The sequence below is a fragment of the Vespa velutina genome, chromosome 3 (assembly GCF_912470025.1).
Source record: "Vespa velutina chromosome 3, iVesVel2.1, whole genome shotgun sequence".
Classification (NCBI taxonomy): Eukaryota; Metazoa; Arthropoda; class Insecta; order Hymenoptera; family Vespidae; genus Vespa; species Vespa velutina.
Genome location: NC_062190.1, coordinates 6641270 through 6668416, shown reverse-complemented (window position 1 = coordinate 6668416; position 27147 = coordinate 6641270). Strand labels below are relative to the sequence as shown.

The following is a 27147-nucleotide window of genomic DNA, read 5'->3' as shown; positions in this document are numbered from 1 at the left end:
GTGATTTAATATTTTATTTTTGTTCTTTTTTTATTCTTATAAAGTAAAAATTATATATATATATATATATATATATATATAATTTTAATAAAAATTAAAAGTAATTATGATTTTAATTATAATTTTAAAGTAAAGATATATATATATATAATTTTATTTCTGATTTTTCTTTTCCTTTTCTTTTATAATTTTACAAACTAAAGGAGATGAGAGTAAAATATGTATTTATATTATTTTTCTATATTTATTATTATTTTATTATTATATTTATTATTATTTTGTATTTTTCCTATCTTAAAAATATAACATAATAAATATATATATATATATAATTTAATTTTTGTTTCCTATTTTCTTTTTTCTTTTCTTTTATAAAAGCTACAATTCCAGCATGATATACATGTGTATACATAAAAATAGAACGATATGTATGTATACATAAAAAAAGAAAGCTACATACATGGATAGATAAATCGTACGTATAGAAATTGTAGAAAAAAGAAAGGAAAGAAAATAAAAGACGATGTCATCTATACAACTTCGAAGATTGTAATCTCGATGATGTTAGCATGGCTTAGTCCCATAAGTTTTCTTCTCGATATTGGATGTTTTGTTTTCTTCGGTAGCCGAGTCTATCATCGGTTTCGAATGTAAAATACTCTTTTTAGGAAAGCGCACTATTCGAGTCAACATACTGACTATAGTCGGTATTTGCTTCTTCTTGTGGAAACTCTTTTCTCCAGGTACGAAGGATTGGTAGTTAATGGCAACTCGACGATTGACGAAAGTCATCATAGTGAGTAGATCAAGAGTTCGACCATGGATATTGAATTCCTCGCAAATGGCTTGTATGAACCAGGAACCGTTATCTGGATTGCGCCAGGAACAGAAACCTGAAAGTCATAGTTGAAAGGGATTTTCAGGTCAGTACGCATTAACTGTACTACAAGGACAATGAAGAGGGTACAGATGCATCGAAATACGATTTGTTTATTCTGACACCACTGGCTCCGGGCTAAGCGTTTTACGAATTCTCAAATGAGGGAGAGAAAGAGAGAGAGAGAGAGAGAGAGAGAGAGAGAGAGAGAAAATGAAAAGTAAAACATTTGAGTAACTATTGTCTTTTGTAACTATTAAACGTTCCATTACACGAGGTGTCCAACATTTTATTTAGCATATCATTATATCATATGTCATAATATATGTATGTTATTCCTCTTTCTCTATCTTTTTCGCTAATTTTTTGCGTAATAGTAATAACTTATAAAATATTATACATATTATATATATATATATATATATATATATATTAATTTTTCTTTATTCTTTCGAATTTCGTGTCATATTTAACAATCTATTAAATCTTAATAATTCTCTTTCTTGAGAGAATCGAGATATAATAGATAAGGGGAGAAAAAAAAAAAGAATTGAAAATAATCGAAACGATCTAATTATACTAATTTGTTCTCGTTTAATAAAAAATATTCGATAGTTACTTTCAATTAACTAGTTCGATTTCATTGATATTTAAATTATGGGTCATGCGGATACATTCCGAGTTTCGTTCAATTAGACGACTATCTACCTTTATAGGTATTTCGAGCTTGTAAGCGTTAAGCGTCTATGTTTTACTCACTTACTATCCCTTAAAGCAAAGCGTTAAACGTACGTTCTAAACTAGCTACTATACACGTATTCGCAGCCTGATACGTTAACTATCCGTTTCATACTCCCCCTCTCCTTCATAGTCTCTCTCAATCTCTCTCTCTCTCCCTCTCTCTCTCTCTCTCTCTCTCTCTCTCTCTCTCTCTCTCTCTTTAACACATTAATGATGCCTTTAGCTCGACACATGTTACTATCCATGATTTATGCACCAGCTGTGCATTCATTTCGCATTTAGTAACAGAGTTACGCTCATGCGTTTAAACGCATTTCTTGCTATAGTTTATAATATAGTATAAATTAACTTAAATATTTCGTTATAATCGTAACATGAAAAATATGTGTCAATTGAATTGAAATGTTTAAACGCTTATACTTAATATTATTATCTCGTTCCAACGTGAGACTTTTTTTTTTTTCCTTCTATCGCAAGTTAATCTAAAAACGTCAGAAAAATATTATCCGTTTTGCACGTATTCTTTTTATTGAGCTATTCTAGCTCGCGATAATACATATATATTATTCCATTTCAAAAGAAGAAAAAAAAAAAAAAGAAAAGAAAAATATATAGCACTGATGATTTTGAAAAAGAAAAATTTCCATATCATTTTATTTCTCCTTTTCGAAGCAAAGAATTTCTTTATCATTGAAAACAACGGTAATATTGAAATTGATCTATTTAAATGGAACACGTTGTATATAAACTCTCACAAATTTTTATCATTTGTTCGTTATAATTATCGTGTATTATATAATTAAAAATCTTTATCTTTAATATATTAAATATTGCATACAATATGACACAATCAGGATACAGGTCATTGTAATTATAAATAGAAACAAAAAAAAGAAAAAAGAGAAACTATTTTGACGTTGATTGAAATGCTTTTTGGTAATAAAAAAAAAAAAAAAAAAAAAATAAATAAATATATAAATTTAACGATATATTTCAGGAAACGAAATCAAACTGGACACCCTATATGTAAAGCGATCTTTATTTCGTCCAATTTCTTCGAGAGATCTCTTTCAGCTTCTTTTTTTTTTTTTGTTTTCTCTTCATAAAGGAATCCTCCGCGAAGAAAACGATTCTTCCTCTATCTCTCTCTCTCTCTCTCTCTCTCTCTCTCTCTCTCTCTCTCTCTCTCTCTTTTTATTTTTTTTCTTATCTTTATTTTTTCTCTTTCTCTTCTGTTCCTTTTTATCGTTTTCTTTTTTCTTTCCTTTTTTTTTCTTCCTTTTTTTTTTTTCCTTTGACGTTATCCCTTTGATTATTCTCGAAGACAATGAACTTGGCAGGCACCCTTATCGCAATTCCGTATCACGCCGATTGTTTTGCTTATCGTTTTTCAAGCGAACAGGCAAGTATTTTTCATTAACCCAGTTTTTTTTTTTCTTTTTTCTTTTTTCTTTTTTCTTTTTTCTTTCATTTGTTCGATCTCCCGTTCGTTTGCGATCCATTGTCCACCATAGAACTGCCGTACTAAGCGATAATTCGCTGATCGCTAAACTCGAAATGAAATACTTTCGTTTCGGTTCGACGGGTCAAACGCGTCGACGTTTAACGTGTGTACGATAAATCGTGAAAAATGTTGAGGGGTGAACACCCTCTCGATTCAAACGCGGTTATATCACTATTCTCTCTCTCTCTCTCTTTTTCTCTCTGTCATCCTCTCTCTCTCTCTCTCTCTCTCTCTCTCTCTATATATATATATATATATATATATATATATATATATATATATATCTGTTTCTCTGTTTTATTTTTGTATGAGACAGGACGATGTTATTTATAAAGAAGATTTGCAGAGAATTTACGAAGAGAGAGAGAGAGAGAGAGAGAAAGAGAGAGAGAGAGAGAGAGAGGAGAGGGAGGGAGAGAAGGAGAGAGGAAGAGAGAAAAAGAAAAAGAAAGAAAGAGAAAGAAAAAGATAGTTTATATTTGCATGGAAAGTAAACTCTCAACGAGGTCATTAGTTCTGCTATTCTACCTAACGATCTAAATTTATAGCGAAGAGAAACAATTCTTTGGAAAGTTATGAAAGACGTATCAGGATTGTGGTTAGTGCGCTTAATATCTATTGTATATCGATGTTTCTGAATGGATAGAAAGTTTCCAATGGTAAAGGAGAATACTCGTTGTCCATTTTTCGCCATTGATTCGAATTGTTTTGTTTTGTTAAAAAAAAAAAAAAAAAAGCCTTTGGCCTGCTAACTTTATGATTCCTTCGATGCGGTTTATATTTCTTTCTCTTCTTTTATTTCTTTTTCCTTTTCTTTTCTCTCTCTCTCTCTCTCTCTCTCTCTCTCTCTCTCTCTCTCTCTCTCTCTCTCTCTTTATCATAAATAATATAAAAGATATTTACATTGTCTATTTTTCACTTTTGTATTTCTCGACAAAACTTATATATACATATTTAAATACATAAATAAATAAATAAATAAATATATATATATATATATACATAATTTTATAAAATATATATAATTTTAATAAATTAAATAACAAAGATAGCTATATATGTACGTAAATGAGTTAGTGATTATGAAAATCATTACTTGTCTCATGTATTTTTTTTTTCTTTTTCTTTCAGATTTTTAACTTGGCCTTTTAACTTATCATAATTATCGACGCAAGGTCCGCTTACACGTTTGAAAGAGTGAATTTGTTTACTCGTTATTTATTCATATTCGTTTTTTAAATCTTATAAAATTTTAATCAAATAAAGTTGTTTCTCTCGTTTTCCTTTTAATTTAATAATGATAGATAACCGGCAAGATCGAATAAAATAGGAATGAACATAATTTATAAATATTTTTCTTAAACAAATAAATGTCTTTCCGCGGTTATAACGATGCCTATTGTTAAAGAGGTATGCTATTCGATGAGTCGCTCGAATCGTGCTTTAAAAGTATGAAGCTTTCGAAAGCAGTTTTTTCCTAGCTCGATTCTCACATTCACGGTACTTCGCGTTCAGCCTTCCTGCCACGCCGAGAGGCACTTTGTTCCTCGTTATCGATCATATAACGCGCGGTCGAAAGCCGCGTATATCGACGAACGCAGCTGCGAGAGATGTATAAGCGTCTGACGCTTAAAGTGCTGAGAGAGAAAGGGAGAGGAGAAAAGTGTACAGCGAGATGATGACGATCGACTGAAACGTTTTACAAAAAAAAAAAAAAAAAAAAAAAAAAAAAAAAGAAGGAGAAAAGAAAAAAAAAGAGAGACAGAGAGACAGAGAGAGAGAGAGAGAGAGAGAGAGAGAGAGAAAATAGGAAAGAACTCGACGGTCGTCTACGAGTCGTCGCTCGTTATTCGTTGCTGGCGTAACGTTTCAACAAAAAAAAAAAAAAAAAAAAAGAAGAAGAAGAAGAAGAGAAGGACAAAAAGATAGAAAAACAAAAACGAAAAGAGAAAAGAAAAAAATCTACCCCGGCAGATATTTTTTTTTAAGCAACAATTCTCAAACCTTAAACTCGGAGGAAGAAAAAAATAAAGAAAAAAAAAAAGGACGATGAGTTAAGTTTGTTGCGAAATATTAAAATGCATAAAAAGAAATACATACACATATAACACGTATATATTGAATATTTTCTAGTAGGGATGGAAGATATAAGAGGGACAGACCTAAAAGTTAAAACTACGTATCTTTTTTTTTTTTTAACAGATATTACATATATATATATATATATATATATATATATATATATATATATCTTCTTTCTTTTTTTTTTTCTATTTAGTGCATATTCAATCCCAATATACATACATCGTATCACTCGAGAAAATAAATTCGAGACAATGTTGCTTTCTAATCAAGCCTTTGGAATGTTGTTCTTCGTCGCACGATACCGAAATATTGATGCTCGAAATCAGTCGCGTTTGTAGAATAATAGGATTGCCAATTTGGGGCTGCTATGTCTGATTGATACTCTCATTGTTATCAGTGGCATCCGTGAACACTTCTCTCTCTCTCTCTCTCTCTCTCTTTCCCTCTATCTCTATCTCTATCTTTCTTTCTAGGTCACTCTCTCTCTCTCTCTCTCTCTCTCTCTCTCTCTCTCTGATTCTCTTTCTAACTCACTCTCTCTCTTTCTCTCTATTTCTCTCTCTCTCTCTCTCTCTCTCTCTCTGTCATAATTTTGTTTCTTTCTAACTTATCTTCTCACTCTATCTACCATTATTTTTTCTTTCTAGTTTACGCCCTCTCTCTCTCTCTCTCTCTCTCTCTCTCTCTCCCTTTTTCTTCATTAGATAGTAAGTACGTCAGGGCGAAGTAAAATTCTTATGGACCATTACCAACGACCGGGTAAATATTTGCACCGAGCAACGGATTTCGCACCCTCGTCTCTCTCTCTCTCTCTCTCTCTCTCTCTCTGACATTCTGCCATCGTATACGTAAGACAAAGATAAATGTTTCGAGCATGTACTCGATAGAGCTTCAGAAAAATAATGTCACAGTGATTTCCGGTACGGCGCTACATATGAAAAATATGCCCCCGTTGCTGTCGAGAAAACAGATATTGCACCCTTGACATACTTGTACGTTTCGTGTCTCGAGTGCACTTACGAATAACTCTTTGAGCAGTCGCTCTCTCTCTCTCTCCCTCTCCCCCTCCCTCTCTTTTCTTTCTCTCGTTTTTCCCTCTCTATCTATACTCAACTTCGTCGTCGTCGTCGTCGTCGTCGTCGTCGTCGTCGTTCCCATCGGAGAAACGACTTTTCTCTTCTTTTACGAGTTTCTATGGATACGGAATATATTTCATTTCTTTTGAGCTACGTAGTACGTACATAAAGTAGTCACCTGCCATAAACCTTAACACCTGCAATATTTGTTCTTTGTTTCTTTATTTGTATTTGTTTTTCTTCTAAACTGTTTTTCCTTTTACTTTCTTTTTTCTCTTTTTTTTTTTTTTGCTTTTTTTTTGCTTTTTTTTCTTTTTGTTTTCTTTTTTTTTTTTTTTTTTTTTTTTTTTTTTTTGAATAAGTTCCTCGATGTCGTATTAATGGCCATACAGTTGCACGTTATGAAGGAAGAAACATTTGACGTTTATAATAGGAAATCCTCTGTGGTTGCATCGATGAAATTATTCAACGCAATATTATCGAATAACCAGATAATTCAATAACGTCACGGTGATTCGATTCGGCTCGTACACGAGGATACGTACATATATTATCGTGTCACTTGCTCGCGAGACAAACGTCCCAATCGAACGAGCCAATTTCTCGCGAGTGTACACGTACTTTCCCTGGGAAACTGAATAATTCAGAGCGTTATAGTGCTGATAACGGAAAATAAACATCGGTACTTTGAAATCTCGCGAGCTTTCACACGTCTCGCATTTCACTCTTTCCGCTATATATGTATATATATATATATATATATATATATATATATGTGTGTGTGTATGTGTGTGTGGATATATATATATATATCCACCTATTTCTATCTATATCTCTTGTGTTCTAGCTCTGCATGCTAAACTACTATCTATTCTTTAGTCCGATCATATAGCCAAATCGCTTTATGAATGGTCTCACTAATTACAAACAAGATATTCGTTCTGAATATCGTTGAATGAACTGTTCGAGATTGAAAAGGGAGACGAGAGAGAAAAAAATGAATAAAAGAAAACAAAAAAAAAAAAAAGGAAAGAAAGAAAGAAAAGAAAATTGGAGAAAAGATTTTCGTGCTTTCTATTTTTCGTTAGTTAAAGTTGAACGATTCGATGGGATTATTTTCCATGAAAAACTAACAAAACGAATCGTTCGTTATCATTCGTCAATTTTACTATCGATGATATAAAATTGTTATTTTTAAGAACTATTACCATTAACAAGCTGAAATTATTACAAATTATATTATGAATATTTCCAATATTAATTTCATTATTGAATTCGATATTTTATTTCATAATTAATATATGATAATGACAAATAGAAAATAATTACATATATATATATATATACAAATGTTAGATGTTTATGCTCGAAGATATATATGTATCTTCATATTTTATATGAATATATAAAATATTCAATATCAGTAGTTCATTGTATCATATACATCGATAATACATTCTTTCTCACGTTCTTGCCAACCAATAAAATCGATTTACTATAACTTTTAATACAGAATAATATAAATATCGTGATTTAATAAAATATTCTTTTACTAATGGATAATATTTCAAACCGCAAACTATTAATCAATGAACCCGTTAATTATTATATTTTTATAAATACTTACTATTTTTTATAAATACTTTTATAAATACTTGAAATCTGTTAATTATTATATTTTTATAAAACCTTATATGAAAGAGAGAGAAAGAGAGAGAGAGAGAGAGACAGACAGAGACAGAGGAAAGGATACTGAATATTTTGTTCATTAAAAGCCCTTTTCTATTTTCAAGAAGATTTAGGTCACCGAAAGATGATTATATAATATTTTAGAGAAAAAGAAAGAGAGAGAGAGAGAGAGAGAGATTTGCTCATGTTTCAGTGCATGTATTTAAGAATTTTTAACGCGGTTTCTCCTTGTCTCGTCTTAGAGGATAACATTGAAAATAAGCAGCTTACCTTTACGTGAGATATACTTCACGGACGTGTATGTTCGTTAAAGGATACGTACCATCCTGAGACGAGTAAGCCATCATGATATCAGAGAACATTGGGATGCTATAGAAATTGGTTGTTTTACTATCCGTAACGTCACTATAGCTAACTTGCTGAACGAAAACTCCATCGTCTAACTGCTTACCGCGGCAAGCCTGAGGTAAAAAAAAAAAAAAAAGGAAAAAACAGAAAATAGAAAAAAGTAAAAAAAAAAAGAGGAAAAATGAACAAACGAGAGGGATTCTAACTCAAAAGCTCCTTTACGATTCTGTTTACGAATTTTTATCGTTCAAGAACGTATGACAGCATAAGATAGAAAGGGACGGGGAGAGAAAAAGGAAGGAAAAAAAGGAAGGGATAAAAAGAGAGAGAGAGAGAGAGAGAGGAAATATCGAGAAACTGAGAAAAAGTTCAGGTCGGTTCATGCTAGTTATTAAATATTCCGTTTAGTACTTCATATCGTCGAATAATCAAAATTACTAGGACGTTCCCATTGGCAAGAACCAACTCGAGAAAGCATACCGCAGATCTCGACAAATAAACCATACGGTGTACGCGTGTTTTACGATCGACCTTCTCAAGATACGAGCCCGTAAAAGGTCCAGCAAGATCAGCATCCATATCCCGACGATCTAAACGGTTCTACGAGCTTTTATAATGACCCAACCGATGGTTTTATGAGCATGGTATATGAGCTTCTTTAAAGAAATATGACAGACATTTTTAAAGAGGAAAGAAAATTAAATGTTAAATTTGATTGATCATCGTACAAATTTCGTTACATATAAATATATATAAATGATTGGATCGATATGTCAGTTAAAGATATCAAAAATATATCATCACAATGAATCACGTATCGTCTAATCTCTCTAATGATTAGTTAAATCTATTATTTAAATATTTACGTTATACCTCGAATTATGATCTAATAATTATACAAAGTTGGTAATGATCGAACGAGCTTATCGGTTGAATATACTTGAATAGAGAAATTCACGATCAAACGATCAGTATAATCATCATAATGATCGTGTAAATATTATTATTTGAATACATTTCAATCTGTATCGGGATCTAATAATAATGATTATAATCAACCAAGTAATAATCATTCGACGAATTTGTCAATTAGTATAATACATAGAAATGAATTGTTATTTACCTGGATAAAGAATAATTTCGGTTTCCCAGCTAGAGTAGTGCATTGATCAGCAGTGAAGGGTGTCCAGAGAATATCGGCGGAATAGACACTGTTCGCAGAATATAACATATTAGAATTTCCGTGCGACATGACCGTTACGATCAAGCAGTCGGCATCCGTGTGGTCTTCCGCAGAGGCTTTAATGAAAGGATTAATTAATTCAACGTAGTCTACGTGGTAATGGTCGGGGGAGAACTGTTTACCGTAATAGGCACCGAGTACGAGTGAGTACCAGCGAACGAGCGAGCGAACGAACGAGCAATCTGGAATGCGATGCAAAGGGTTTATAGCGTGCTTCTGTATCCGTGCTTGCGTTTGGATTGCGTTCAGATTGCGTTCGTATCGTTCCTCCTCAGTTACACCCGCGAATTACGCGCTTTCTCTTAGCGTCTTAAACAATGTGTACTTTCGTGCCCTTTTATATTTACATCAAATTAACGTGAAATAAAGGAGATTCAATTATCAATGCGAATATTATTACGTTATAATTGATTAAATTAGCGTTCTCTTCTTTTTCCTTTTTCTGCTTTTTCTTTTTTCTTTTTTCTTTTCTTTTTTTTCTCTTTTATTTTTCTTTTCTTTTTTTCTTTTTTCTTTTTTTTGCTCCTTTTTTTTTGTCGTTCGATTTCTTTTTTGTCACTTTTTAATTCCGACCGTTCTGATTTATCTTTATTAAATGAATGACGGAATATAATGAGAAATTAAATAATTTGTTAAAGTTAATTTTTAATTAAACGAAAGATTTCTAACGGAATAAAATTCGCATGATTTTAGCCTGATTAATTTAATATCATTCACTGATATGATATTATCATTAAACATTTCATTATTATATATATATATATTAGGTGGACCGAAAAGTAATGTCGCTTTCTTAAATTAAATTCAAACGAATAAATTTTTAACAAGTTTTTATTTTTAATCACAATCAAATATCGACTTGCGCAAAAACGACATTACTTTCCGGTCTCCCATTGTCCTGATTAAATAGAGAACTTCATTAATAATCATAAATCATCGTAAGAGACACGATACTGAAGTGAGAGAAATATATTAACGTGATGTATGTTGCTTGACAACTCGATGTATTAATGATTTACCAAAAAAAAAATGTTACGATTGGAAAATGTAGATACATTTTGGAATACAATAATAATCGGGATATTACATAATATCTTGTATGTTTATCTGGCATTATTTGTACGTTGTCGAAAGGAGTTTCTTTTTCTTTAGTTACATGCATTAACGAGACGATTTCGAATAATTTACAATAAAAAAAAAAAGTAATTTCGGCCGAACGAATATGTGCGATCCTTTTTCTTTTCCTTTCTTTTTGTTCATTTCTCTTTTCTTTTTTCTTTTTTTTTTTTCTTTTTTTTTTTTTGTACGAGAACGCAGAACTCTGATTATCCGTAGAAACAAAGGACAGATATTACGGCGTTAGCGTAATTGCTTCTGTCTTCTAATCGTGACTACCCCGCCCCTAGTCCCGCTTGCCTTCCCCTCCAGCCAGCCCCCTTCCCGTCACCAATTTTCCAAGAGCATCGTCGTTCTAAGGCGCACGTCTTTGCTAATAACATCCGCTCCGCAACGTTCTCTCTTTCCTCTCGAAGAAAGCTAAACCTCGCTTGGTCTCGATCGATAGCGAGGATGCGCTATAAATTTCGAAGTTTATTACCAACCAAGCCTCCCTCTTTTCCCTTGCAACTCTTCTCCACCTCATCCTCCTCCTCCTCCTCCTCCTCCTCTCACTCCCATCACTAGCACTGCCACCACCACCACTACCATCACCATCACCACCACCACCACCATCACCACCATCACCATCACCATCACCGATAGTTCTGCTACGGGAATGTAAATTCAGTCTCGTGGCGAATGTGGCGAGTATATATTTCAGGTTGAAAGCTTCCGTGAAATATATGCTCGCTTATAAATAATCAACGTATATCAGAACGCGAAGGATTTCTCTACGAAATATGTATTGGATGAACCGTAAAATCTGATCGCTTTTGTTTTTGTCAAATTTAGAGAAAAAAAAAAAAAAAAAAAAAAAAAAAAAAAAGAAATAAATCCGTAAGAGCGAAGAACAAAAGAGTCCACGGTGCGATTTATATATTGTAAAAAAAAAAAAAAAAAGAACAAAAAAAGAAAAAATAAAAAAAAAACAAAAACAAAAAAGAAGAAGAAAAAAGCAAAGCGGAAAAATAATTCAAAAGGAAATGTTATCATGAAACAGAATCGCGAGCATTTGGCGTTCATTATTATTCATTCCTTAAATTAGTTCAAATTTTGTAAAAGGATAGAAAATATCAATGCGGAAAAAATTCAGTAATGCGTTTCGCAACTCACACCTCCCCCCTTTTTCCCTGATAGAGAATTTCATTCCACCGCGGATGTTCAGTTTTTAATTGGCACTTTAATTGAAATCTCGACGATATAATAAATTTTCATTTAGGAGTAGCGTTTTGAAGAAATTTTTTTCGATATGATCCATTTAAGTTTGGAAATTTTTAATTCATCTCTCTCTCTCTCTCTCTCTCTCTCTCTCTCTCTCTCTCTTTATCTATCTATCTATCTACTTCCTACCCCCTTTCTCTCTCTCTCTCTCTCTCTTTCTCTCTACATATATATATATACTTCTTCAAGTGAACATATGTAATTATTAAAAATGAGTTGGTCAAAGATTCAAGTTTTAAAGATCTATATATCCACATACATCCATACATACATACGTACATACATGCATACATACATACATATATGCATACGTACGTATTACATACATCAACGTATCGCACAATACAAACATATAATACATATGTACATATATACATAGGAAAATTGGTTAAATGATGGGTCTGGATTTCCACGCGGAAGGTTGTAATTATTAACAGCTGGTCGCCGTAAACGTGTATTCCACTTAACGTCCTGGAATATTCATGTCACGAACTACAAATAAACTGTTATATACCGTCGGCCTAAGGTGAGTAAGAAATTATCCGTTCTTTTGCTTCGTTGCACCTAACTAACTAAAGAACGAAAAAAGAAAGGAAAAGCCGATGATTTCAAAGGATTCATTCGTAAACTCGGGCTATTTCGAGACTGACTGAGATCCTTTGGATCATTATACATTCATACTTCTACACTCTAATAATTCGGATAACGAGTCAGCTCGAAATCGTTATTCGACTACGCTTAAATAAATAATAATGATAATAATAATGATAATAATAATAATAATAATAATAATAATAATAATAATAATAATAATAATAGAATTGATAATCGTTCTCGAAAAATTCGATGCGATTTCTTTGATAAATCATACTCACTCTTTTGTAAAGTTTCAAGAATCATTTCCAGAATTAAATCTTCGTATATACGGACCTCGAAATCTAGATTCCGTAAAGATTGAGCTAAATCCTTGCAATCCTTTTCAGAACCTTCTCTGTTTGGCATTTTGTTGAAGTAAGCGTTGTTGAAGATCAAGGCAACGCCCCTTCTCTTGTGATTCATATTATAATTTTCTGCATTTGGATCGACATCAATCTGGACGATTTTTTGGGACATTATTCCGATGTTCATATTTCTGAGGAGAATAATACAGTTCTAATGTTTTCTAAGGTCAAATCTTATTATCATTGATTAAATAGAAACAGAAGCAATCCGAAACGTAATAATAATCTCTAAACTTCTTGTTGCCATGGATAATACGTTCCCGGTAACTTACCACTCACGTGCAAAACTGTAATCTCGCTTGGAAGAGTAAGACGTGGATGTAGTAAGTGGCAGGGAATCATCCGGTTAGCAATTTAATTTTAACTTGGATCGAAATCTCCAAATGGATCAGCAAGAGAACTTCTGAAATCGATTCTGAACGTTTATCACGGAAGTTCGCGGTTCGTGCCATACGTGCGATCGAACTTTATCTTCGCATCGAGGCCTCGTCTTTCTCTCGGCGATTAGGAAGATCGATCTACTGGTCAACTAAATCTATCTATCGATCGATCGACCGATCGTTCATTCGTTCGTTCAATCGATCGATCCTTCACAAGTATCTATCTGTCTATGTACGTACGAAACGAGCGAAGAACTCCGAGAGTTTCTCACGAAACATTTCTTTTTCTTATCTTTTCACGTCGAGTAAGTACGAGAAACTCGAACTTGTCCAAGCGAGATTCTTTATATCGAAACGAGTATAGCAATCGGATCACTTGAGTAATACCTCCGACAACGAACTATTTGGATTCGAGAATTCCTATTCTATAAGAATAGTCGATCGGAATAGCTGGAAAAGATTTGGAAAGTCCACGAGTAGCCAAGCCATTCGGTTAATCCGTCATATTCATCCAACACATTTATAACTATCGAATCAAAAATACTTGCAACGATATATACCTTAGATTTAATAAATCTTGTTATATTCGAATAGTCGATTAAAATTAGCTGATAAATTTTCATGAAATAATGAAGTAATATGATGAAATAAATAATGAAATCAACTATTCAATTAATTCGTCATATTCATATAACACGTATACAATATGTTATAATGATCGTATCTATGATACTTCCGAAAATTGATTCTTTAGGTTAAATAAATCTCTTTATATTCGAATTGTCGATCAAAATTAGTTGGAAAATCATAATGAAATAGTGAAGTAGCTAAACCATTCAATTGATTTATTATATTCGACAATATAATCAACGATCAATATAATTAATAACATAATGAATATTCCGATAATACTTTTAAGAATTTAGTTTTTAGATTAGATAAATTTCATTCTATTCAAACGATTGATCAAAATTAAGTTGAAAATCCTAATGAAACAATTGAATTAATCAAGATTCTTCGAGTTTTCGTCATATTCGTTTAACACGTATATAACATAACGATACGTATCAATAATAATTCCGACAATTGATTCTTTAGATTAGATATATCTTGTTATATTCGAATAATATAACAAGATAACCATAGTGATTCAATTAATTTGTCATATTCAGACAAAACTTCTGCAATTATCGAATAAAGGATACTTCCAAAAATTTATTCTTCAGTCGAAATGAAAAATTGACTAAAAAGAAGGTAGAAAAGTAAAAAAAAAGATGAAAAAAAAAAAGCTATGTTATCCTCTTTGATTCGTCATATAAGCACAACACATTTGTAACAATCGAATAAAAAATACTTTCGATTAATTAATTTTTATAGATTCGACGAATCTCTTTGATTGCGTACGAATGAAAAGTCGATGAAAATTATTTGATAGAAAAAACTATGTGAAATAATAAGTTTTAAATAATAGGAATGATTAATTAATTGATTCTTCATATTTTATCTATCTGAGAATCGATTGATTCGGAATGAATATTCAAGATTTAGATAAAAAAAAAAAAAAAAAAATAGATTTTGATTATATCACGATTTTATGAGACGTATCGCTTGAGCCAAGCATAGTTACTCACTTTGCTTTTCTGAACGGGAATCCATCCATGTCGCTCTGCTGGATTTTGGTCAACGAAGAGATACATTGTGCTACAGAAATACTCTCTTCTATCGTATCCACCACGTCCTCTTTCTCCTCCGTTTTAACCAGCTCCATCGTTTCTGGACAACGCCCGGAATTTCGATCTTTATTCTCTCCTCCCTTTTCGTTTTCCGACATTCTTGCGTTCCCGTCCATCGTTCGGCAAGGTGTGCACACTGCTACCAATAAACCGTAACAATATCTTGACGTGAGCAACGTTCACAATCGATTATCTTATCGATATTTCCGTATCGGGTAGATAGGGAGATATTCTATACCACGAATAAACGACTATGACGCATCGTATGTTCTCGATGGAACAGACAAAGCCCTATGGTCTACTTTTCCGTACATCTCGTTTTCTCTCTCTCTCTCTCTCTCTCTCTCTCTCTATCTCTATCTATCTCTTTATCTATCTATCTATCCATCTCTATCTCTTTATCTCTTTTTTTTCCTTCCTTCCTTTCTATCTTTTATCCTTCCTTTTCTTCTTCTTTTTTTACCTTTTTTTCTTTTTCATGTTAAATCTTTCTGAAGTATTTTTCCAATGAACAGGCGAGCAACATCATCAATGTCGTTCTCTCATCGTTGTTTTCCGACGATATTCAAATCGATCGGCATTTCCTATGATAATGATGCGTGTCTTTTATGGTACTCTACCTTTTGTCCCTTTTCTCTTTCTTTTCCGGGGGGGTTTCTTTTTTTTTTTTTTTACGCGTTTTCATAGTACTTACTTACGTTATTTTCGTACTTTTTAAACCGGTGAAGAAAAATGGAAAATAGATGATGCCTTTGTACTTCACGATGAAAACCCCAACGTCTGCATGTGATGCCTTAAAGAATTACGTTCGTCGTATATCTCTTTTTTTCTTCTTATTATTATTATCTTTAGATCTTTCTGCATCAGCGATGACATAGAACTTAAAATAGTTTTCTATCGGATTAGTGGAGATATAAAAGAGGAATTTAGATAATTGAAACGAAAAAAAAAAAAAAATAACTTATAGGTTCTTATATCTTTTATCTTATATATATATATATATATATATATATATATATATATATATGTATATATTAAGATAATATATATATATATATATAAATGATAAATAATAATAAAAATCAAAAAGACATTAGAAAAATATAGGAATTAAGGAATAAAACGTTGTAAAGATAAAAATCAAGATTAAAGTAAATTGATCACGCGTATATACGTACACATACGCATAAATGTATACATAACCATATATATATATACACACATAGAGACACATACACCCCTTCGTCATGTTCTTTCAATATATATTTTAGAATAGAATAATTTCTTAATGAACGAAGTAAAAATATGCTTTCATAAAATATTTCTCAACATTTAAATCATTACCTTTATCCTTTACTCCATCCTACAATTTTCAGACTTACAACATGGATGCGCAAGTTGGGGAATCATCAGCGTGCGCGACAGCATTGCTTTGTGGCGTTAAAGCGAATTATGAAACGGTGGGTTTGGATTCTTCAGCTCGTTTCGAAAATTGTTACTCGAGTTTCGACGCGCGCGTCCCATCACTCATAAATTGGGCACAGGGCCAAGGCAAGTGCACGCATTGTTTGATTATTTTCATGAATAATATAACGTCGTTACGTGATTGACATAATTTTTCTTTCTTTTTGTCCTATTTTATTCTTTTCTTTTTCTCTTTTTGTTTCTTTCTTTTTTCTCTCTTTTCTTTTTCTCTCTTAATCTTCGACCTTTTTCTTTTTTCTCTCTTCTCTTTCTTCTTCTTCTTCTTCTTCTTCTTCTTCTTCTTTTTCTTTTTCTTTAGGCAAATCTACGGGCTTGGTTACAACCACAAGAGTCACGCATGCAACACCAGCAGCCCTTTACGCTCATGCAGCAAGTCGTTATTGGGAAGATGATGGCAAAGTTCCACCTGCGTCTCGTCCTTCCTGCAAAGATATCGCTCGACAACTTCTTGAAGATGAGCCCGGACGTAATATCAACGTGAGCAGAGGCCTGATATATTTTTTTCACAACTTATTCAAAATTATAAAAATAAATATAAACCTGTTATTATGTTTACGTTATCACGTTCAGATATCAGATGTGTGAGTTTAAGGAAGGAAACATTTATCGTAGATCTATGTGTTAGATTTTTTTCAAACTTCTTTAAAGTATACGCCAAAAATTGTTGTTGAAATTTATTTTATATCAGATTAAGATCTAATAAACGTGAATACGTTAAGAATAAAGTAAGAAACATTTAAAATAATCGTATATTTGCGTGATCCTGAAAACTTTTAAAATAGAATTTCATCGTTACACATACTTATGTACAATGATGTTGATAACGAACGTGATATTACGTACGATTGTAGTATATGTGTTGGGTTAATTTATGAATATCTATCGCTATAAATAATGGAATTATTCGCAATATATTATAATTATATAAGTAAGAAATCAAACACTATCATTTTTAATAAGTTAGTATTCGTGAGATTGGCCTGATGGCTCGAATAACTTACATTAATGATCCAAAACATGGATCGAGAGTTTAAATCTTGGTACAAATCTAATTACCTATAATAATTTCAAATTTTTCTCACGATTTTTACATAATAAAATCAGATTTATTATAATATAAATTATATAAATAAGAAGTTTATTACTTCTAATTTATTACTACTAAGATAAATTTATTATAATTTTTTAATTTCTTTTCTTTTTCTTTTTATTTTTATATTTACTCTTACTTGTCTTATTATGTTATAAATTCCATTACTCTTGTTACGGAATATATATTTATGAATTAGCCCTATAAATGGAATATATTATAATTAAAATTTTTAATTTTTTTCATGTAGATTTGTTTTAATTTCACATAATTTGTCAAGTTGAGTTATAAATAAGTTTCATTTTAGTGTTATTAACTTTGTACTTATTAATGCCATTTAAACACACACACATATATATATATATATATATATATATATATATATATATATATATATATATATTCATACGTCGATCCAATATATTATTTGGCAAAAAATCGTGATTTATTTGTTTTTTTTTTTTTTCTTTCCAATTAACAATATAAATATCGTCGCGATTTTAAGAGTGTTTTATTGTTACATTGCTGGATTCAGGAGTAACCAGGATTCAATATATTTGGATATAATGAATAACTCCGAGAATTAGTATATTGAAATGTGTAGTTCATTGTGGTGGATTCGTAAGTGATACTTCAAGAAAGAGTTTTTAATCGTGGATAATAAATTTTGTAGTAGATTACAGGACAGATTTTTGGAAAAAGGAAAATTAAGGGAAAGAAAGGGAAGGATTGTTTTAAAGAATTAGTATGAGATTAGAAAAGAGTTTGAAAGAGGAAGCGAGAACAAGCTTGTATGTGAGAATAAGAACATCTTGTAGTTTAGCGAGGATAATTAAGTTTAACAATCTTACTATGTGTACAGTGGTTACAATGATAATAACAATGATGAAGATAATAACAACAACAACAATAATATTAATAATAATAATAATAATAATAATAATAATAATAATAATAATAATAATAATAATAATAATAATAATAATAATAATAATAATAATAATAATAATAATAATATAATGATATTAATAGTGATAATGATATGAATTATAGCAGTAATAGAAAAGATAGGATGACGTGGAGTGAAAAGTAATAGCTATTTATTTTTTATTTCTTTTAAATACGCTAAATTCATTGTTTCGCAGGAGAATAAAAATTAATTTACTATGTTATTACACATTTTTTAATAAAAAGTATTTCTCTCTTCTTTCATTTTATTCCGTACTTCTTTGTTATATATACATACATATACAGTATACACACACACACACACACACACACACACACACACATATATATATATATATATATATATATATATATATATATTTACATTCATTGAATCGTTAAAAGATTTTATTAATCATTTTCAAACGTATAACACAAGAGGAGATTCGTTCGTTCATATCCAACAAGCAAATTCATCGAACCAACGATAATTCATCGTTCTTCGATACGCGATATTACGTATGTAGTTAGATTCACTCATATAAAGTGAATTAAATTGGTACGGGAATGTTAACGTGCATTTGCACGAGCACACTATTGTAGTTAGTTTCAATTGCCTTTCGGACGTGAAACAAAAGCTCATTGTTAATCGAAACGTTCACTTTTTATATTCCAGCATTTTAACTTCATTTTAACTTTAAATCACGTTACTTTAATAACTCAGATTTATCGATGAATATATGTAATATGTAATATGTAATATACACCGATTAATTCTTTTTTATTCGTTGACAATGATTTCTTGAATTTTTAGGTAATACTTGGCGGTGGGAGACGTCATTTTGTACCCAAAGTGACCTTGGACCCGGAAGAACCGGACAAAGAGGGTAGACGATTAGACGGTAGAAATCTAATTGAGGAATGGTCACGGAACAATCGCATGCGGAAAGTTTCCGCGAGATACGTCTCCAATAAGGAACAATTTGAGAGCGTTGACGTTCGAAAAGTTAATTACTTATTAGGTAAACTCGAATATTTCTATATTAAATAAAAGAAAATAAGAAAAAAAAAAAACGTTGATTTTGGTCCACTATATTTAAAAAAAATCACAACATATGAATGGCGATGAAAAAAAAAAAAAATGAAAACGAAAAAAAAGGAGAAAAGCGTCACGATTCATGAAGATAAAAAGCCAAACAATCCGCGTTCCTGCGGATTTAATTTAGTTATTGACTTTTTCTTTTTTTTTTTTTTCCTTTTTTTTTCTTTTTTGGGTGGATTTTTTTGTTTCGTTGTATTTTATTTTCTGTTGATGTTTTTCTTCAAATATCTTTCTCTACGTTTTTGGATTAATGACGATGCAATTTATACATACGGTCAAACTAGTCGTATTGTTCGCTTTTTATTGCTCATGCTTATCCTCCTTTTGTATATATCCTTCCATTTTACACACATATGTCATATGTGTATACATGTATATGTCAGTATGTTAAAGTACTATATTTATTTCAGGCATGAGAAGTCACGTTTGAAAATAACACACATAAATATATACGTACATACACATATATACATACATACATACATATATGCGTGGATTCGTTCGTGCGTGCGTGGGTGCATGCGTGGGTGCGTGCATGCGTGGGTGCGTGCATGTTTGTGTGTGTGTGTACGCGGGTGCATACAGGGCGTCTCGTTTATCTCGAAAAATGGGAATATCTCGTGAGGGATTAAACCTATCAAAAAAATTTTTTTACAGATTTGTTTGGTATGATGGGGCACATCATATGGTGCCAATATCTTTTTTTTTTTCTTTTTTCTTTTTAACAGGACGAACAATAGAAAAAATTTTCAAAGCCCAATTCATTATTTTACTTCTTTCTTTTTTTTTGTTTCTTTTTTTCTTTTGTTTTTAACAAAACTATATATTTTCTTTTCATCGTACCGATGACATTCGTTGAAACGATATCAACGATCTGCCATACGAGGTGAGAATTTATTATTATAAAAATATTATAAATCATATTTTTTAATATTATAAATGTTTTCATTGGATAAATGTCACATTATTTAATTAAATGTTATACATTTGTTAATATCTAAGGAATATATCTTTTTATTATTGATTGCCGTTCTGTTAGATTATATTATAAACGTAACTATATTTTTTATAATGAATGAATATTGACATTAGATGACATTTGCTCCATCATAAGAAACATATCTATTAACAAATTTTTGTTTGTAGCTTCAAAATTTCTCATCAGATAAACGAGATACTCTGTATACAAAGAGACAGAGAGAAGGAGAAAGAGAGAGAGAGAGAGAGAGAGAGAGAGAAAGTGAGAGAGAGAGAGAAAGATAGAGAACACGTAAATACATAGTTACGTTTATTTTGAAGGACTATTCGCTTATTCTCACATGGATTTTGACGTGGATCGCAACACAACTGGTACCGGGGATCCTTCTCTAACAGAGATGACATTGAAGGCATTGCATATTCTCGCAAAGAATCCGGAAGGATACTTTCTCTTTGTAGAGGGTAAGCTATATACTACAATCTTCTTATCTATTATTTATGCGTATATACAAGTTAAAAGAGATAGATTACTTCGATGATTATTGTTAAATTAAATGCACTTACGATTCGTATAACTGTGTACGATTGCGTAAATGATGTTACGAAATAAATCGGTATTTAAGATATATAAAAAATTTCAACGTAAGAACATCTCTAATAAAAATATTGATAATAATAATGTCATTCGGTCGTCTAGTTTTTTCTTTATTCTTTTCTCTTTCTTTCCTATGTTTTTTTTTTCTTTCTTAATTTACCATTTAAAAAGAAAAAAAAAAAACAAAAAAAAAAAAAAAAAAAAACAAAAAAATAAGAAAGGAAAAAATTCATTTTCCTCTCTGTACGCTCGACTTATCCATTTTTCTAGTTATTTCCTATTTCACGTTAGAAAATTTTTATTTCTCTTCTGCCGAGCTGATTTTTCCATTTCACGAGGGAAAAAAAGGAAAAAGAAATGAATGGGTATAAAAAAGTGATATTTTCACGTTGGAATCAGACGATGCCGAGAGCTGGGATGATTTTTCTGCTTGCTGCTTCGAACTCTGAGAAAAATATTTCTTGCATTCCCTTATCTCGGAACACCACGTCGTACGTATCAATCTAAAGGTCGGGAGAGTCCCTCGAATTTTTATTCAATTTACGCGTGCCATAAATCTCGATGCGTTTCTAGAAATGAAATTTTTTTGTTTTTTTTTTTCTTTTTCTTTTCTTTTCTTTTCTTTTTTTTTTTTTTTTTTTTTTTTTTTTTTTTTTTTTCAACGGACGACGAAAAAAAGAAATGATAGAGATAGAGGGATAAATAGAGATAGAAAAATAGATAGATAAAGAGAAAGAGAGAGAGAGAGAGAGAGAGAGAGAGAGGAGATATTATGAAGACCATTGAAAAGGAAATCATTCGATTTATATTTCAGGCGGTAGAATTGACCATGCTCATCATTACAACAACGCTTATCGCGCTCTAGACGAAACATTAGCATTAGAAGAAGCAGTTCGAGCGGTTGTAAATGAGGTTGACCTTACGGAAACTCTCATCGTCGTGACGGCCGATCATTCTCATGTCTTAACTCTTGGTGGTTTAGCAACGCATCGTGGCAATCCTATACTCGGTAAGTTTTCTCTTTTTTTATTCTTCCCTTTTCTTCTCACACACTCTCTCTCTCTCTCTCACTCTTTTTCTTTCTCTCTCTCTCTCTCTCTCTCTCTCTCTCTCTCCTTTCATTTCCTAAGAGTAATAAATAGTTGATGAATTTTGTCAACAAGCAAAGTAAAAAAGGACGAAATGGTTAAACAAAGAACGAGATAGTTAAAAAAAAGAAAATGAGGAAAAGTTAAAGAAGAGAAAGAAGAAGAAGAAGAAGAAAAGAAAAAGAAAATAGAGGAAAGAAGAAAAAAGAAAACAAAAGTAAAGAAACGAGATATAAAATTATTTCGGGACAGAGTTTCGAAGTTTCCTCTCTGAGGTTTCTTTCTGTTTTTTTTTTTTTTTTTTTTCTTTTTTTTTCCGTATTTTTTCTACCCTCTTCCCTACTCTTTCTTTTTTTTTTCTTTCTGTCTTCCTTTTATCTCTTTTTTCCTTCTCAGGGACAACGTCGATTTGTTATATAACTCTTATTTTGTTCGGCCGAACTAAGAGCCGTGAACGACCAGTCGTCAGCCTTACTTCTGTTTTCTGTTTTCTTTTTTCTTTTTCCTTTTTTTATTTTTTCTTCTTGTCTCGAAGGAGTTTTTTTTCCGCTCTAAGTTACTAACACTTCTACCCCTACTATTACTGCTAATACTAATACTACTAATATTACTGTTATTGCTACCAGTACTATTACTACTTACTTACTCCGTGAAAAGTTTGAAAGACGGTATCCTCAACGCTATACTATTCCGATATCTGTCGGTAGGGATAGGTATACATTTCTTTTTTTTTTTCTTTTTTGTTTTTTTTCATCTCTCAATGTTCCATTCATCTGGACTATCTACTCTTTCTTATGCAATTAAATTCCCGAGTAATATTCATGGTGGTGGAAGCGAGAACATAAAAAGTATAATACTCCAAGTTTTCTTTTTCTCTTTCTCCTTTTCTCTCTCTCTCTTTCTCTCTCTCTCTTTCTTTCTCTTTCTTTTCTCTTTTCTCTCTTTCTTTTTTTTACTCTTCAGTTCGATCGTCCTTTCGACCTCATTTCTTTTCCTTTGCCACTAAAACACCACAAAGTTGGCCGATAGAGAGAAGAGTACTTGATCAGAATTAAGGTCTGTAGCTAACGTGGATACAATCCAGGAGCTGTTATTATTCTCTCTCTCTCTCTCTCTCTCTCTCTCTCTCTCTTAGTTCCACGCGTAACGTAACATTCTTCAATTTATTTTTCTATCCCCGGTAAAACTTACGTACACACCCACGTTCTACTATCCTCGAGAAACGTACTCTACCTCGTATTTTTCTGTCAAAAGAAAACGAACGTTACAATGTACATATATATATATATATGTGTGTATGTGTGTGTGTGTGTGTATCTGTGCTTATACGAACAATAATAATCACTTTATGGTTTATACACAAACAATTAAGTTAAACATACATACATACATATATAGATAATCTATCCTGATGGATTTTTGAATTACTTCGTATACGTTTAAAGTTGATTTATTAACTATATTAAACTTTAACTTCATAGAACTCAACTTTGGTTGCCAACTAGAAGCTTTCGGAATAGACCGAACTTAATAATGCGAATGGGCATTTTATCTTTCCGTTGTGCATTAAGCTATACTAGGTAGCAGTAGTAAAAGAGTACATAGCAGCCGACTATATCCTGCTATAAGTATATATATATATGTATAAGACTAATGCGAGGGAGCTTAGATTCGAGATGAACGTATGTAATGCGTTCGGTTTCCCTAAAGCTAAGCTTTGCTAAAAGCTGTGCTGTCTGGCATTTTCGTTATATCTCTTTATCTGTCTACTTGGAAATAACGTCCTTTTGTATATGTCACTAAATATCCAGGAGATATACCCTTTTAATCTTACGACGTTAATGTACAATTATGTCATGTTAAATGCTTTCGAATGTCGGTCAAGATTTTAAAAGATTCTTAATAATTATAATACTTTATAATTTATTTTGTTTTAATTTGCTACGTATAAGAATCACATTTTATTACATTATTTATAATATAATTTATAATATAGATATACAATAATCATTATAATATTAGAAAATAATACGAATTAGTATCAGTTAATATTGTTTAATTATTTATTTGATATTGACATTTCAAAAGAAAATATTTGTTTTTCCTTTTTTTCTTTCTTTTTTTATTTTCTAAAAAATAATCAACGAATATGATCTATGTCATATATGTAATCACGTTTGACGTTTGTTACTGCATTTATAATATAATTTATGATATAAATATATAATGATTATCGTAATAGTAGAGAATAATATGAAATAGTGAACATTTTCTTTTTCCTTAATTTTTTAAAGGAATAATCAATCAATATCATCGATGTAGATTGTAAACGATTTCTTTTTGAAATTTATTAATGTATTTAAAATACAATTTATGATATAAATACACAATGATAAAAAATAATACGAGATAAAGTCATATAAATATTGTTTAATATTTTATTTGATATTGTCATTTAAAATGAAAATTTTTCATTTTAATACTTTAAAAACGAATAATCAATGAATATACGAGAATAAATATTTTTACGTAAAAATCGATATAACGATAGAGAAACATTGTCGATGAATACGTCAGAACCCTTTTTCTCTTTATCCAAGAGAAGTACTTCGTCACGAGGGACTTAAGCCAGACCCAACGAAAGTTTAGTCCTCGATACAATAAAATCCAATCTCCGTCAACAATTCCGTAAGCTTGAATCGTTCACTGCCTGTCTATCTACCCTTAAATTGAATCGTACTTTGGTAAAACGTAAAATACAGTATTTCGTGACATTTCTCTTCTAAAGGATGCTTCCATCTTTATTCGAAAGATTTTTGAAAGATCGTTATTATTCAAGGAGAAGCTTCGAAGAAAAATAAAAAGAGATGGGGGGGAAACGAAAAACAAAAAAAAAGAAGAAATAAAGAAAGAAAAAAAAAAATACAAAAGAAAAAAAAAAAGAAAAGAGAAAAAAAAAGGAAAACAAAAAGGCAAGTACAGAACACTCATCGTTTCGTTACGTTACCCTTCCGCTGCAATTTTCCGCCTTACGCGTCCGATTCGCTGTGCTTTCATTATCGTTCTCCCCTATTCGTGTAAAGAGAGAGAGAGAGAGAGAGAAAGAGAGAGAGAGAGAGAGAACCATCCGTTCCAAAAAAAAGGGAGAGAGAGAGAGAGAGAGAACGCGGTTAAACTCAATTTTCTGCTCTTTAAAGTTTTCCGCGAGAAATTACGTGGCCAATAGTTGTTCGTCGTTTTATACGCATTTACAGGTTTTATAGATTTACATGATAAAAAATTTATTCACCGCGGAATTCCGTATACGGTAATAAACGAGCTTGTGCGTGCGTTTGTTTGTATATATATATATATATATATATATATATATATATATATATACTTTATTTTTTTTAGAAATATATCGGTCGAACATTTAATCGAATTTAACGAGATTTTCGACGACGATTACATGCAAATAGTGTATACGCATGTATATATTGGTAATTTACGTAGATTTGTATGTATACGTACACGTACGACATACAATATACATAATGTATGAGGCACGTGTAAGTACGTCTGTATGGCATATAATTACATACGTATATATATATATATATATATATATATATATATATATATATATATAGATATAGATATATACATACATACATGCATACATACAGAAATATAGTTCCATGACACGATCAGTATTATTATTTGGCTGTTCTTTGAACGATATTAATTGGTATTACGTTTGAGCTAGCGATTAAATCGTAGTTATTAACAAATAGGTAATAACGATCGATTTAGAATTGTTATAATCATTTTGGAATAATTTTGATATGATCGAATAGATAAAATCGATGATGATTTGAGTAAAAAAAAAAAAGAAAAAAAAGAAAAGAAAAATATAATCCTTGGGAAATTAAAAAACTTTCGCGTCTTCTTTTTTTGATTAAATTTCTACCGAAATCGTTTGGAAAATACATAATGAAACTATTTGCAGAATGTGGCCATCAGTGGGAAAAAGTGGTGCTACTATTTTGCATCTTTTACTAGCAGCATGTATGCAGTATCTACTATCTCGCTTCTTTCTTATTAGGCATGACCGTGGAGAGTGTCTTATTCAATGTCTTGGTTCTATCTCCTTAATGGTTTTTATGCATTACTATTCTGCATAATAGCTACACTTGTTTCCCTTTTATGCATTAGACAAGATTATAGTACATTTTTGTTAAGAGAACGAAGATATGGAAAAGAAGAAAATCATTTTGAAACTAATTGAAAATTCTTATAACGATTGATACATGGATACGCATGATATAGAAAAATTTCCCTTTTTTTTTTTTTTACTTTTTTTTTTTACTTTCTTTATCAAAATTTATATAATAACCATACGAACAAATTGTATTCATTTTTTAATTTAATATGAAATCTGATTATTCGTAAATTTTTTTATTGCATCCTCACGAAACATTTGTATTTCAAAATTGGTTAAAAATCATTCGCTACAGTTTCATTGTAAATTAAAAAAGTATGTATTTGGTATTTTACAGACATCTTCTATTAAATTTTTCGTCGTTATCTATCTGAATATTTTATTAACTTTTAACATTGAAACGTTCGAAATAAAATGTGTATGTTCCTTTCTAAAAGTTATTAAACGATCAATCTAAAATTGTATGTAACACATTTTTCGTTATGGTAGATAAATTGAATGTAAAGTTTTATTGAAATTGGTTCGGTCAATTTGTTGCATGTGCATTAAAAAAAAAAAAAAAAAAAAAAAAAAAAAGAAAAAAGAAGAAAAAAAGGGGAAA

The 27147-nt window shown here is 31.1% G+C and overlaps 2 protein-coding genes across 3 annotated transcripts in view; one reads left to right on the top strand and one right to left on the bottom strand.

The window, feature by feature from the left end:
- Positions 1–27147, top strand: part of LOC124948083 (alkaline phosphatase-like) — a 128432-nt gene that overhangs the window by 72586 nt on the left and 28699 nt on the right. The window contains exons 4-8 of the mRNA XM_047491201.1: positions 16433–16607; positions 16840–17018; positions 19394–19601; positions 20981–21121; positions 22069–22263. Of these exons, the coding sequence (XP_047347157.1) occupies positions 16433–16607; positions 16840–17018; positions 19394–19601; positions 20981–21121; positions 22069–22263 (898 nt within the window). The remainder of the gene's footprint in view (positions 1–16432; positions 16608–16839; positions 17019–19393; positions 19602–20980; positions 21122–22068; positions 22264–27147) is intronic.
- LOC124948082 (caspase-like) lies at positions 345–15344 on the bottom strand. Of its 2 annotated transcripts, none has more exons than XM_047491199.1 (5): positions 14955–15344; positions 12818–13074; positions 9444–9619; positions 8295–8433; positions 345–893 (listed from the first exon to the last, which is right to left on the bottom strand). In XM_047491199.1, the coding sequence occupies exons 1-5, from the start codon at positions 15170–15172 to the stop codon at positions 565–567; spliced, it is 1119 nt and encodes a 372-aa protein (XP_047347155.1). In that variant the 5' UTR covers positions 15173–15344; the 3' UTR covers positions 345–564. The 2 variants fall into 2 exon arrangements, with proteins under 2 accessions (XP_047347155.1, XP_047347156.1); XM_047491200.1 differs by lacking the exon at positions 14955–15344 and adding an exon at positions 13216–13678.

Coding starts and splice junctions, on each gene's coding strand:
- LOC124948082 (XM_047491199.1), bottom strand. CDS start 15,172: ATGGACGGGAACGCAAGAATGTCGGAAAACGAAAAGGGAGGAGAGAAT. Junction 9,620..12,817: donor TCTTGAAACTTTACAAAAGA/GTGAGTATGATT, acceptor CTTTCATTAAAG/CCTCTGCGGAAGACCACACG. Junction 894..8,294: donor GGCTTACTCGTCTCAGGATG/GTACGTATCCTT, acceptor TATGACTTTCAG/GTTTCTGTTCCTGGCGCAAT.